The 13,760-nt window shown below is 36.4% G+C and overlaps 1 protein-coding gene across 2 annotated transcripts; it reads left to right on the plus strand.

Moving 5' to 3' along the window:
- Positions 1 to 243: 243 nt before the first annotated feature.
- Positions 244 to 13,263, plus strand: BUB3 (BUB3, mitotic checkpoint protein). 2 transcript variants are annotated; one of them, XM_025205929.1, is made up of 7 exons: positions 244 to 438; positions 3,276 to 3,345; positions 5,761 to 5,912; positions 8,508 to 8,666; positions 10,130 to 10,307; positions 10,562 to 10,778; positions 12,898 to 13,263. In XM_025205929.1, the coding sequence occupies exons 1-7, from the start codon at positions 244 to 246 to the stop codon at positions 12,905 to 12,907; spliced, it is 981 nt and encodes a 326-aa protein (XP_025061714.1). In that variant the 3' UTR covers positions 12,908 to 13,263. The 2 variants fall into 2 exon arrangements, with proteins under 2 accessions (XP_025061714.1, XP_025061715.1); XM_025205930.1 differs by lacking the exon at positions 12,898 to 13,263 and having other exon boundaries at positions 10,562 to 10,782.
- Positions 13,264 to 13,760: the final 497 nt, after the last annotated feature.

Raw genomic sequence — 13,760 nt, forward strand, 5'->3', positions numbered from 1 at the left:
ACCTACAGAACACTTAGGTACATTGATGTATTCGTCAGAAATACATGTGAATTGTAGGCATTTTGGTACAGGGAGCATGTCTTTGGTTTCTATATTGCATCTAGCAACTTGCCAGTGACTATAAAATATCAGACTTACTTATTATACTCTTCTTTTGTTAATTTTTAAATGTAGTGACAGCCCAACAAATCTGTGGTATTTAACTCGAGTTTGTTATTAATAATTTTTCTGTCTTATTTTCAGATGACTGGATCAAATGAATTTAAATTAAACCAGCCTCCAGAAGATGGTATTTCATCAGTGAAGTTTAGTCCAAACACATCTCAGTTTCTGCTCGTTTCATCATGGGATACTTCGGTCCGTCTCTACGATGTGCCTGCCAATACTATGAGACTCAAATATCAACATTCAGGAGCTGTTCTTGACTGTGCTTTTTATGTAAGCATGTTGTTTTGTTTCTGTTCAATTCAGAGTATAGTACTAAAGGTACCTGGGGAGTAATTCAGTCAAAGGAGTGGCTATTTGAAACCTGCTCAATTTTTTACAAAGGGTAAACATAGTTTTAGGTATTACATGTGCCTCTAATTTCTATAATCACATTTCTAGAATAACATTTATTTATACCATTTATTGTTTTGCTAAAGATCCACATTAATATTGTAACTGACTTGAGTGAAATGGAGTGTACAGAAAGTAACCTCAGATGCCAAAGCCAGCAAGTTGTAACAGTGCTGCCACTGCCCACCCTGAGCATAGCTTGGCCCAGACCCCCTGCCAGGAAGAGCCTGGTGCTGCCCCTGGCCCCAGCCCACAGCAACCTCCTCTTGCCCTGGCCACAGATCTTGGGGGCACATGCTACCGATGCCCTCCTGGGGTGCATTCAACAGCGGAAGCCCCTCCCCCTGTGCAAGCTGCAGCTCTGTCCTGCGCCCTACCCTGTCACAACTGCAGCGCCAGCTCCGCTCCCTCTCTTACTGCAGGGGCCTCGATCTGCCACCCATTCCCGCATGCCCCTTCCTTCCCCCTCCTCCCATCCCCCACAGCAGACTTATCAACCAGATGCTGCTCTCCATGCTGCCCAGCCACGTATCGGCAATTGGATTGGTATCCATTAATACCGCTTGTTAAAAATTGGCCATTGGTATTAGCTCAAAAAATCTCTATCGGTGCATCCTTAGTATCAAGGCTGTATGATCTGACTGGGGCAGTGTTTTTGCTATAATATTGAGGGGTTATAATAAATCTAAAACTTACTAGCATTATTTTTGCACAAGTCCCTTTTAAACAATTTAATTCAGGGGTGGTCAATATGTGGCAAGCATAAGTGGCTTGGGTAGCCTCTGTGTGGCACATGGCAGACCAGGGAGGGAACAGGCAGCACAGATGGAGATTGGGCAGGGAGCAGAAAGCAAAGTGGCAGATTGGGCTTGCAGAGGAAATTGAAGTGACTTGAGGAGGGTGCAAAGTGGATTTGTAGCACGCTCGTTGAAAAGTTTGCCCCCACTGCTTTAAAAAATAAATCAGTTTTAACATCTGCCAATAAACTTTTCAGTTCTCATCTTCAAGAGCTACTTTAAACTGCTCTGATAGTGGAAAGCAACCATAAACCTATCAGATCGTAATGGGATCACTTCTGTATGCGGCAGAGTTTCTATATTGCTTCAGTATATAGAACCTGCCTTTTTGGAGGGGATAGGATGAAGTTGAGGAAGGGGACAAACATGGGGAGCTTCTGTGTTTCTAGTATTCCATGGGAAACAACAATCCATAGGGATAATTCATGGTTTGGTTAAGGTTACTCCAGTTTGTTGGGAGATTGCATCTTTTTCCTCTCTCTACCCTGTGAGCTGTTGTGTCCCTCAGCCATAGTTTTAGGTCAGCATCCTTAATTATATTATTTGTACTACAAGTGTCTAATCTTTTTGCTATCCAAACCTTGGAAAAAATTAAATATAATAGCCGACGATAATATGTTTGTGAAAAGTTAGTTCTGTATGGACAGCTGTAGTCAATAGAAGTATCATATATTCAAAATATACCTTTAATTTTTGTCCTGGTTCAGGAATGAATAATAATTTTTAAGGAAACAATCACTTGTAGATGACAAATCTTTGATTCAGTGTGTGTTTCTGAATTAATCTTCTGGGAAAAACAGAAGTTATATTGTAGAACATTTATGGTACTTTCATAATTGTACAGATTTGCTGTTTCTGTTTGCAGTGGTCCTTAAAATAAGTAGTTTCAATGAGCTAATATAATATAATAATATGAAAGTAATTACATGGTAGAACAGGCATTTTGACTTGTGTTTTCAAAATGCAACAACTAAGGGACATTCAGGGGTACCAGAAGGTATCACATTTAAACAAAATACTTTTCATATAATGCTCAACTAGTCTTTGAGACTCCTTGCTATAAGATTCTGTATTTTACTTAGCAGAATCACAGAGGGATCAGGTTAAAAAATAGGCGGGGGAGGGGGTTATAAACCTAGAAACCAATTTTTAATTAATGGAGGTTGAAAACAAACTTTCCCATGCACAACTGATGATTGTAGGTTTTCCTTGTGTCTTTTTCTGGTACTGGTCATTTGGCCCATCAAATGCAACATTCTGTATCAACGCAGATCTTGTGTAGAGAGGTTACTGTATTCCTAAATAACTGTACATCCCCAAACTAAAAATATGAACAACGATTGCAGCGTTCATGAACAGGTCTGTTCAGTTCTGACTAGCCATGATTTTATTTAAGAAAAATACTTAAATATTTTTTTTTTTGGTATTACGGAATACAATAAAAGTTAAGTACTGCAATTGGAATTTCCTACAGTAAACACACATGTATTCTTCATTCACTTGTTGCTGCAATGTTATTGGAAGATCATCATCTTATAACACTTGAACTTCAAACTTTTTATAATGTTTCTTTGGCTCTAATCAAATTCAACACATGAACATTTGTCCGGCAAGTCTTTGAGTTCCCAAACTGTAATATGAACAGTCCATTGGTTTCAAACAAGTTTTGCCTGCATCATGACTGATCAGTAAGAAAAATTATGAAGTTTGGTTACATGATATATCAAACCACATTTTCTAATTGCTGTGTTCCAGTTACAAGGTTATTCCATAAGCCTCAAAGTACTCCTTCCAGTGTTATCACCATGCTTCATCCTAAAATAGTCTCACCTTTTAATTCCAGAGAATTTGTGTAGATATGCTGATCCATTTTTAAAGGAGAAATGAATGCATATAATAAGTCAGTTTCTTATTTTGCAGGATCCTACACATGCCTGGAGTGGAGGATTAGATCAGCAGTTGAAAATGCATGACTTGAACACAGATCAAGGTAAGCTGACTGAATATTGTAAGAGAGCACATTAAGTGAACAAATGAACAGAGGAATGCTTAGTTGTATTTCAGGATTATAAATGAATTGAATACAAAAACAATAATTGTCTATAGATATATATAGTTTTGTTTTGATAGGGTGAGTACAGTCTTAAAGGATAAATGCAGTTTACGATTCATGAACCTTTTCATAGACACATTTAGTGTGACAGAAAAAGTTTAAGTGAGCAGTCACGGGTATAATAGGAGAAGGTCCATTTACTCTCATGTATTACCTACAGGAGCCTATTAATTAGCCATGGATAACCAGAAGCAGAATGAAAAGTGGTATAGTGAAAACTATGGCCTTGAGGGAACTGTGTATAGTACTTCAGCCACCAGCTTCATATCATAAACATGTTCTGTAGTGAGACAGGTATTTGTGCACCCACAAATCTTCATTAAAAGAACATCCCTGAGGTTGCAAACAATCTTCAAACGTTAGGAAATCCTAGGAATAAGGTGGTTTGGACAGCCTTGACATCATCCTAAGCATATGTATTACGATTCAGTCTATAATCACAACTGTTTTTTTTCCCCACAGGGTTACTGCCTCATTCTTTGTACAGGATGTGCTGTGCTTACTTAATAAGCAATCTTTTATTTATTTTCTCCTCACTGCTCAGTGTGTACCATCATAATTTTATGAGTCTTAGTTATTCAGACCTAGTTCTGAAGGCAGAATTTTTAATTTATTCATTTTTTTGTGCACCATATTTCTGTATTTCATAAATGATGAACACACCTTATACGACACCCTGGTCATGTCAGGGCATCATAGTATTTCCATTTTAGTTGGAAACTGAGGCACAAAGGGATTATAGCTAAGTGTCAATTAAGTTTGCATGCCTTGTTTGACAAATGTAGAACCTGATTTTTCAGTGTATATTACATATTCTATGGTTAGTTATATACATTAAGAGTGCTGGGACTCAGTCTTCTCTGCCAACAAAACCTTGACTTATCCCCAGAATAGGTCCATCCTTTGCATAAATGCAGGATTTTTATGTACAAATCTAGTGTGTGATCATATAATTTAATACATTAATACATGTGCACATGGGGCTAAATTTAGATATATATAGACAACCTGAATTTGTAATCTCAGTATTTTCTTTAAGGTATCATTGAGTTTTTAAAAAGCAAGCTGAAAAATATTTCAAGTGCTCTCAGCTTGGCACATCCTAATAATTTATTAGGAAGGCAGGAGCCTCAAGATGTCCTTGTTCATGGGGCTCTGACCCTTGAACGAAGACTAACTGATGGCAGTAATTAGTTGTTACCATCCATGTGGACTAGCATTAGATCTGTGGGACGAAGTGCCTCATCCCTCAGCAAATGCTGAGATGGGGTGTTGAGGGCAGAAGGACATGGCTTCCTTGCTTTTACTCCTGTATCCTGGACCCAATATTGTGATGCAGCAGGGAACTTTATATATGAGGAACATTTGGTTCAGCCCCAGCCTGGAGTTTGGTGTGGATAGAGTTTTTGGGGAATTAGGTAAGGTCTAGCAAATCTCCAGGCCATGTGCTAACTGAATTTTTCTTAGGCTTGTACGTTAGACATATTTACCCAGATTTTCACAGGGTTGACCTAGGCCCTGACATGCTGGCCAAATTTGTAGTTCCTGCTCCAGAGGTGTAGCTGTGCTAAAGCAGTCTCATTATTGGAAACAGGTGAACTATTTAATTTAATATTGAATGGAAAAACCCCAAAAAGTGAGGAATATGTATAATATGTCAGATTTCTACCAGATTGAAAGTTGGCAAACTTTAAATAATTGTGAACTGAGAATTAGAAATAATTGGCATTATTAAGCTCCCTTAGTATTGATACTGCCACCAGCCCCACCTATCATAACCATCATTTTCTTATTTCATCTTATATCTACGTTTGCAACCTTAAATGACTTTTATATTTTTAATAAGTGTGGTATATATCACTTGTGGTGGTGAAATCCATGTGATAAAACGGCATTTATTATTTAACCTGGACTGACTCGCTAATCAGTTTTAACAGAACATTTCAAATAACTGAGCACTTGCAAACTCTTTTTACAGCAGTGTACCAGAGATGTTTCCTTCTCATTTCTGTTTTGGAAACTCCTGTGGTGCAGGGCATGGGCAATATTGAGTTCTGCAGTAGGAATGCATTTATTGTCTGATATGTCATGACACAGCAAGGTCAACAACATATATTTTTTGTTGAAATGGTTAGAAGACCAAATATTCTTTAAAGGGGGTTGCAGCATGCTAATGCATTAATAAATGTCAGTGTGTTACTGCTATATGATACTCTTGTATTCTTCATTCAAGAAATTGTGGCTGTTAGTAAGACTCTAAAACTACATGTAACTTTGTGTTTCCTCTGATAGAAAACCTTGTTGGCACCCATGATGCTCCTATCAGATGTGTCGAATATTGTCCAGAGGTGAATGTAATGGTGACTGGAAGTTGGGATCAGACAGTTAAATTGTGGGATCCCAGGACTCCTTGTAATGCAGGAACCTTCTCTCAACCCGAGAAGGTTTGTACTCAAGTAATATTACAGTATTACATATAAAGTTATGTTACGTATCCAGTGACTATTAATCGGCAGCGCCTTTCTTGTATGTAAATTCTGTCATGACCCATGAGATTGTAAAATATTTAGTGATTTTTATTTTCATGTTAACCCTATAATAAAAGTGTTTTGCAGACAGTATTAATCCTTAGCTGGAAATTTTAGGTTGTGCAAAGACTCTAGTTCTTATCATTAGGAAAAAAAAAACTTGGTTCTGAAATTTTTTTTTTATATTCTCTTTTTGTAAACCTTTTACAAGTTCTAACACAGATTGAAAAAAAGTTAGTGTGTGTAAAAGTGAGACACTAGTAACAGTGGCTTGAGTGAGATGGATGAGTTGAGCTAGCTTCCTCAGATGACTTTGCCAATCTACCTTAATTGGTAATCCACCTAAAGCACAACTACTGTTCAGATTTTGGGATTGCAGAGAATAAAGCCCAAAGCTCCTGCTTCAAGTTGTGTGCATAAAAGACCAAACTAAATCATTTACATGATAAATTGAATTTTAGGAGGTATTATAGCACAGCACATAGGCACAGTCCTTTTCCTGTTACTGAGCAGTTATGTGCTACTGACAAATCTTTAAAAGGAAAAGGATAAATTAACTGTGACACTAGGCTTCTTTTCATAGTTGCATAAAATACTGATCTTTTCACTGTTAGTGGACATGTAGAAAGGCTATTTTCATTAGTCCTTCGTTCTGTCTTCCTAAATGGATGTTGGATAAATATGAATATTTTCAGTTTGCCACTCCAGGGTTTCATTCATTTCTGTCTAAACATATTGTCCAATCAGAGTTATGAGCCATCAGAATGTTCCATATTGCATCTAAATAGCTATTATTTTTGTCACAACATAGCTGAATCTACTTCTGGCAAGTCCTTTGTTCAGAATAAAATAATTGCATTGTTTCTAGTTTTGATTTATAGTTGTATGTAGCATGTAAAGAACTGTGATAAATTGCTGACATATAATGGACAACCACACTGAATCAAGCTGCTTATTGGTTCAGAAAGGCTCATTATGTCACTTTTTTAATACTGTCTTTGATAAATGCATACACCTAGTCAACTGCATGACAGTGGTTTCATTTGATTTATGGTTGTCTGGTGTAGAAAGAATACTTACCATACAGGTGTGACATCAGTTTGTAAAGAAGATTTAGGATATTTTATCAGCTTTTTTGTGGTTGTTCATATGTGTATGTGAAAACTTTATTGTTTGAGTGTAATTTCTGTTTAGATTTTCATCACACTATATATAGCAGTTAAAAATAATCATTTTAAGTGTATAGTTCCTTTTGATAAATGATACCAGGCTGCATTGATATTATCACTTCTTGGAAAATCTGCGGTATAGTATTTTCTGGGCTAAGTCCTACAGATAAACAGAGGACTTTTTGTGTTTATTCTGTGTTTAAAACTAACTGTTAGACAAGTGCTTGCATCTGTTTAAGCTTACATTTTTCTTACCTTCTTATGAAGGTAAGAAAGAATGAAAGCATTCTTTCATGGTTTGTATTGCTGAGTGGACAAGTTTAGACAGAAATGAATGCAAGAATCTTACTTGTCGCCTTATGAAGGTCTCAATTCCACTGAGTTTTTGTGAGTCAACTTACTAAAAAAGGAAGAAAAAAAATCAGATGTTCAAGAATGTGTTAATATTTTTCAAGATGGCAATGTAAATGACAAGGCTCAAAGATGAAGGGAGCACAGTATGTAAGAGTACGCTGTCCTGTAGTTTGTCCTAAGGTTTTTATGTAAATGTTCTTTACAAAAGCAAACTTACTTGTAAATTTATTAAGTGAAAAGAGTTTGTTTTATTTATTTCCTTACAATGCCAATCAAACCACAGGATCATGGGGAATGTGAGAGAACAAAAACAAATGGGTTGCTCCATTTCATTGTAAGCAGAGATATCAAAATTGAATAGCATTAAGCATTGCAAAGAATTGCATGTTTAATTTTTTTCATTTTAATAGCAAGATGCTCACAACATACAGTTTGATTTAACATTAGATTGCTTTTTATGAGAGAGTCAAGTGGGGAACTGTCAGCTACCCTACAGAAACTGCCTGTGTACATGCTCTCGTCCTGTGGAAAATAAAAGTTAACCAATATGGAGCAGCTGCTGTTCTGTGAAGTCCCACCCTCCTTTGCCTCTTGGTAACTTTATTGTGTGTCCAGGCCTTCATAACTACTTCATATTATGGTGTTAGAATGTGTTTAAGGTGTGAATTGAAATGCAGTTTTTAAGAAGAGGCAGCCCACAAAAGCTTGAGATGGATATATACTGTGGCTAGTCTAACGTGCAAATGTATCCTGCCGTACAGCCTTAAACCACATACTGCCAGATCAAAAATGCTTCTACTGCAGTCACTAATATTAAAGTTGCACACTGAATAAAAAGGGGGAAAATCAATAGCTGTATTTAATTAGAGGTCATCTGCTTTTTAATTACAGAGTGTTGCTAGTTCATTTTTCATGTCAGAATAAAATATGAATTATCAGCCCATTAGAGTGGCTTTTGATAATGTTTTTGTAAACTTTTTTTTAACAGGTGTATACGCTCTCTGTATCTGGAGATAGACTAATTGTGGGGACTGCAGGTCGGAGAGTCTTGGTCTGGGATCTACGGAATATGGGTTATGTCCAGCAGAGAAGAGAGTCAAGTTTGAAGTATCAGACCCGTTGCATCAGAGCATTTCCAAACAAACAGGTATGGCTGCTGTGCAGTATCTCTTTACTAAGACGTTTCTAGTAAAGACAGTTGAATCTTTTGCAGGGAAAAGGAATTTGTGGTGTGACTTGTCACTTCTGCTACCTTGTTGAAAAAATTTACAGTAGTTTAAAAAGTAAGTTTAAACTTTAAGAATTCATAGCTCAGTCCTTTTTAAAAATAAATGAACAATGTTGAGACTTCCTGTTTCAGGTGGTCATTAGCAAACATTTTAAATGACAGTGGCCTTTACAAAAGGCTTTCCATTAGTTTTCTTTTGGTTTCTCACTCTTCATCTGTTTCTTTTCTGCTCTTAATCTTGTTTTAAAAAATGCTGGTCGATGCATCACAGAACTGACAAATGGAGGAAGAGAGGGAAAAGATAACTTGCTATTGCTAGATAACTTTTATGGATATAAACTACAAATTCCTCAGACTTTGCCTTCTGCAACATGGAGCCTAAGCTGTAGGAAAATATATATAGTAGTATGCAAAATATCAGTGCAGCGTTTAGCTAAAAACTGTTGTAGACTTCTTTCATACTACAGCCTTACTGAGTCCTTGCTTGGCTGGTCTTATGCCTCAGTTACGTTGTTTTGGTTACAGGGGATTGCTTAAGAATAAGGTTTACCTTTCTTTCCGTTATTCATTCCCCACATTATAGTTTGGTGTTTCTGTTGCTTTGCCTTCTTCTGGAGTGGGAAGTAAGTAGCACTTGGGAATGGACTATTCCAGGGCTCAGTAGTGAGACCTTGGATACTTCATGCAGTGGGAGATGTTTTTTCTGGTGTTAGAATGAGTAAGTATGATGTTTTTCACCTAAAACTAGAGTTAGCGTTAGTTTGGTACTTCATATTGTCCTGCAATCTGGATTTGATGTAGGTAAGTATAATTTTATTTCTGAGAAATGTAAGCATTACACTCATGGCAGATAGATGGCAAAAGTGGATTGCCATGTGTTAATGCTGTGAATTAAGTAGAGGCAGACACTTATGTAATGGAAAATATTCTGATCTGATTTGAGTATTTAGTTGCCAATACTTTATCCTGAACTAATTTTAATAGAAGGCTAAAAATGTTGCCTGTTGACACCTGTGGTGTCTCAGTTGAGATCAGTAGGGTGTAAGGATTGTGACCAGACATGGGGGATTTGTTTTCTGCAATTTGTGTGACATTGGCAGTGTTTCTGGATCTGCGGGTGTATCACAGGTCTCGCCAAACTTTTACTTAGCTTCGTTGAACTTTCAGGCAAGCTTCCCCCCATGTATTTTTTGTTATTGAATCATGTATGTGTGACATGAGTTGTGCAACTGGAAAGCATTTGTAACTATTACAAGTAAACATTCTTAAGTTTTCCTGCAAGGTGTTTCTTGTGCAGCTGGCTTTAGAAAAGGTATTCAACTAATCATAGTTGCAGCACTTGAGTGTCTAACAGGTACATTTTCTTTTCTTTTTTTGCATAGGGTTATGTTTTAAGCTCTATTGAAGGTCGTGTTGCAGTAGAGTACTTGGATCCAAGTCCAGAAATACAGAAGAAGAAATATGCATTCAAGTGTCACAGATTGAAGGAGAATAATATTGAGCAGATTTATCCAGTTAATGCTATTTCTTTCCACAACATCCACAACACGTTTGCTACAGGTAAAGTAAATATTTAAAATTGTATAGATGTATTTCTTTAACAGGTACTTGGAGACTCCACTGCATTACAAAGCTGTTTTATGTTATGGTCTGTCCAGCTGATGACAAAATTTGTTATAGTATTTTATTTCACTTTCTTGTTTTCACTAGGATTAGTTGCATTGAATGCTGAAACAGTTGTTGTTTGTTCAGTTATGACAGCCTAACATCTTAAGATCTTTATTTATTTATTTTTTTTGAAAATCAATTTGCAGGTGGTTCTGATGGATTTGTAAACATTTGGGATCCGTTTAATAAAAAGCGACTATGTCAGTTCCATCGGTATCCCACAAGCATAGCATCACTTGCCTTCAGTAACGATGGAACCACCCTTGCAATAGCATCCTCATACATGTATGAAATGGATGACATTGAACATCCTGAAGATGGTATCTTCATTCGCCAAGTGACAGATGCAGAAACAAAACCCAAGTGAGTATGCTTCACTTGTATTCGAGCCTTTTTGAGCATTCATCCCAGGATTTATTAATTTTCCTAAATTCATGAATAGCATTATTGATAGCTAGTAGATAGTGCAGCTTGACAGTAGGGTTGGACTTGATTTTATCTTGTTCTCCCAAGCTTTCAATATCCGTAGGTTGATAGACGTGTGATGGATAAAATTGCGCCTAGTTGTTTAGTAGGAGAATGTCAAACTCTTATTCTCTTTGAATAGTCACTGTTATTCTAGGCTGTGGAGTTATTGTTAGCTCGTTGCTTCAAAATTAAGTTGAAGAATTCAAGCATTATTCATTTGAGCAAGTTTTATTCTATTGGATCTGTAAGAGTTATAACTAGGTAAAATTTGTATATGCAGATTAGAGACCTAACTTTTCCACTGTGGAGAAGCATTGAACTGGTTCTAGGGAGACTGCATCAAAATCATGTAAGCATTCCCACTTGGAGAATAATCTTTTGATTTGGAGTGTGCTTTTTACCCTTTGACACCAGACTGTGTCACCACTACTAGTAAAGGGAACATCCTTTATTGTTGGATAGAGAAGGCCTCTACTAATGCTCAGGCTAAAGAAAGCTAAATGGAAAATCTGACATGGTATAGAATTGCACATTGATATAACCTCTGTCATTTGCATCAACTTGGCAGTAGGTTAAACAGAATTATTCTCTTGTTTTTTAAAGATTCTTACGTGTTTAATCAAACTGCCCAGTATTTAACTATTTGGTTATGGGATTTATTACTTTATCTACTGTATAATACCAATTAACTGCTGTAATACTACTTACCTTTACCAAAAAAAATTGTGGTTTCTTTTAAATGAGAAGCTGCATCTCACTTTTTAAGTTGTACTCCAATATCATTTTGTTTTTTTAAGGCACCTCTCTACAGTGTCAGTCTGCTTGTTTTGAATCATTTATTATTTTGTGGTTATATTGAGAGTAATATTGGTAAAATAAAAAATAGTGTAACTGCTTGTGGACTTGCAGTTTTAAAGTGATCTATTCTCTTTTTCTGGCATTATGTAAAAAGAAAGTGTCAAATTATTACCCAGAAATTATATCCATATTATAATTACATTAAATAGGGATTTTTTTGTATGAGTAACTGTAAGTTAATACTTATTGTTCCTGGGCTTACAGTGTTAGGGCCTATTTTCAATTATTTCTGTCCATTGTTGGTTATAGTTGCTAGTTCTGTAGATGCCTTGTTCTGCTGTATGAGGAGGTTAATCTACAATTAAACAATATTTCCTCTTGGCCCTCCATTATTTTCTGAAACAGATGGTTCATCATTTCCTGGGCTGTTAAATACAGCGAGGTTAAGGTTAGACTCTTGGGAATCAGCTAGTTTTGAATCTTATTAGACTGTAGAAGGAAAACTAATAAGAATACTCCTTAATATCATTTTGTGACTGTAAACAATTATTTATTAGCAAACAATTGATCCCAGAAGGGCAAATTGTTTGAGTCAGTAATGAGCTGAGAAAAGACAGAGCATATCTGTGTATTTGGAAAATAATTGTAACGTAATTGCAATGCATTTAGACAGGCATCTTTTTGGACCTGTTTCTATCTTTAAATGAATTTCTGAAAACATTAACAAGGTTTATATGCTTTTCTGACATTTATAAGTTGCTTGTGCCAACCCTAGGACACCAGTCTTATGGTGAATAAGAGTGGGGGTTTGTTGGGGGGAATATGCTATGTAGTCATATCAAGGTATCTTCAAATAGCATGCTTTTTCTTTGCTTTCTGCCTAATATCTAGTTAATAGTGCTTTTTTATGGTATGGCTCTTTTTTAGGTTAGTTTGAACTATCTTGCTTTTGTATATCCTGTCTTTTAAACATGTGGTTGGAACAATGCCTTTTTAATAATACGGGCATTTGGAAGGGGTTTGATTTGCTGACAACCAAATTACCACATCAAATGCTTTTGGAAGAAGCAAAAGTTTTCTGTTCTGTGCAGTTCAGAGTTAATAGTCTTTTTATTTGTTTTTTTTGTTTTTTTCAAAAATTTCCATTGAAGTTTTTTTAATGAATTTATAAAAAGTCTGAAACCTACTTGTTGAAACATTACTTTCTTTATTTCAGGTCTACTTAAAAATCTGGCAGGAAGCTTCAGCTCTTCTTTATGAAAGGCTTGTTTACCTGCTCCTAACAAGACTAGCCTGTAATGGTGATTAAAAGATAGAAGTGGAAAGAACATTTTTTTTGTATTGATTTGCCTTTTAACTAAGAAACTTGTGTCTTTCTGTACCTTTTGTATACTTCACTCTAGTGTTGTTTCTTTTTTTTTATTTAGAGCATCAGTTCATCCATGCTTTGTTTAACTGCAGTCTTAAAAGTAAAATGAGTCTTTCCTGTAAGCAAACTGTGTTAAAATCACTTACTGCATTTTTGTTCTGGAAGTTTCCGGTAGTTTCAGAACTGCTCAATAAATCACGTTGAAAACCTTAACTGCATGTGTGTCGTACTGTATGAAATGAGTCTCTAAGACTGGTCCTTAGGTTGAATGTTTGGAGCTCATGGGTTCTTGATATGGCTCATGGCAAGTCACTGACTCAGCTGTCTTTTTTTTTTTTTTCTTCCTAGCCCAATAAATGGGAACACACCTCATCAAGGCTGTTAACCTAGTCCAGTGATTCTCAGCCAGGGTGCCGCAGCATCCCAGGGTGCTATTAGATTCTTTGAAGAGTGCCCAGAAGTGTGAAGAGATAAGCCAGGTTGTGTGAGCACAGGCTCAGGCTTGTCCTGCCTGGCTGCTCCCCAAGCCCCTCTACAGGGAGGTGTAAACACTGTAATAAATTTAGTTGTTTGAAATGGTGCCAATCGATTCACAAAACTTATGGAGGGGTTTGTTGAGTCTAAAAAGGTTGAGAACCACTGACTTAGTATTCATATACTGTTTTGAAAGCATAAAGCATTTAAAGTGGAGGTGTCAAACACATCTGTAA

Source organism: Alligator sinensis, unplaced genomic scaffold (genome assembly GCF_000455745.1).
Source record: "Alligator sinensis unplaced genomic scaffold, ASM45574v1 scaffold28_1, whole genome shotgun sequence".
Classification (NCBI taxonomy): domain Eukaryota; kingdom Metazoa; phylum Chordata; order Crocodylia; family Alligatoridae; genus Alligator; species Alligator sinensis.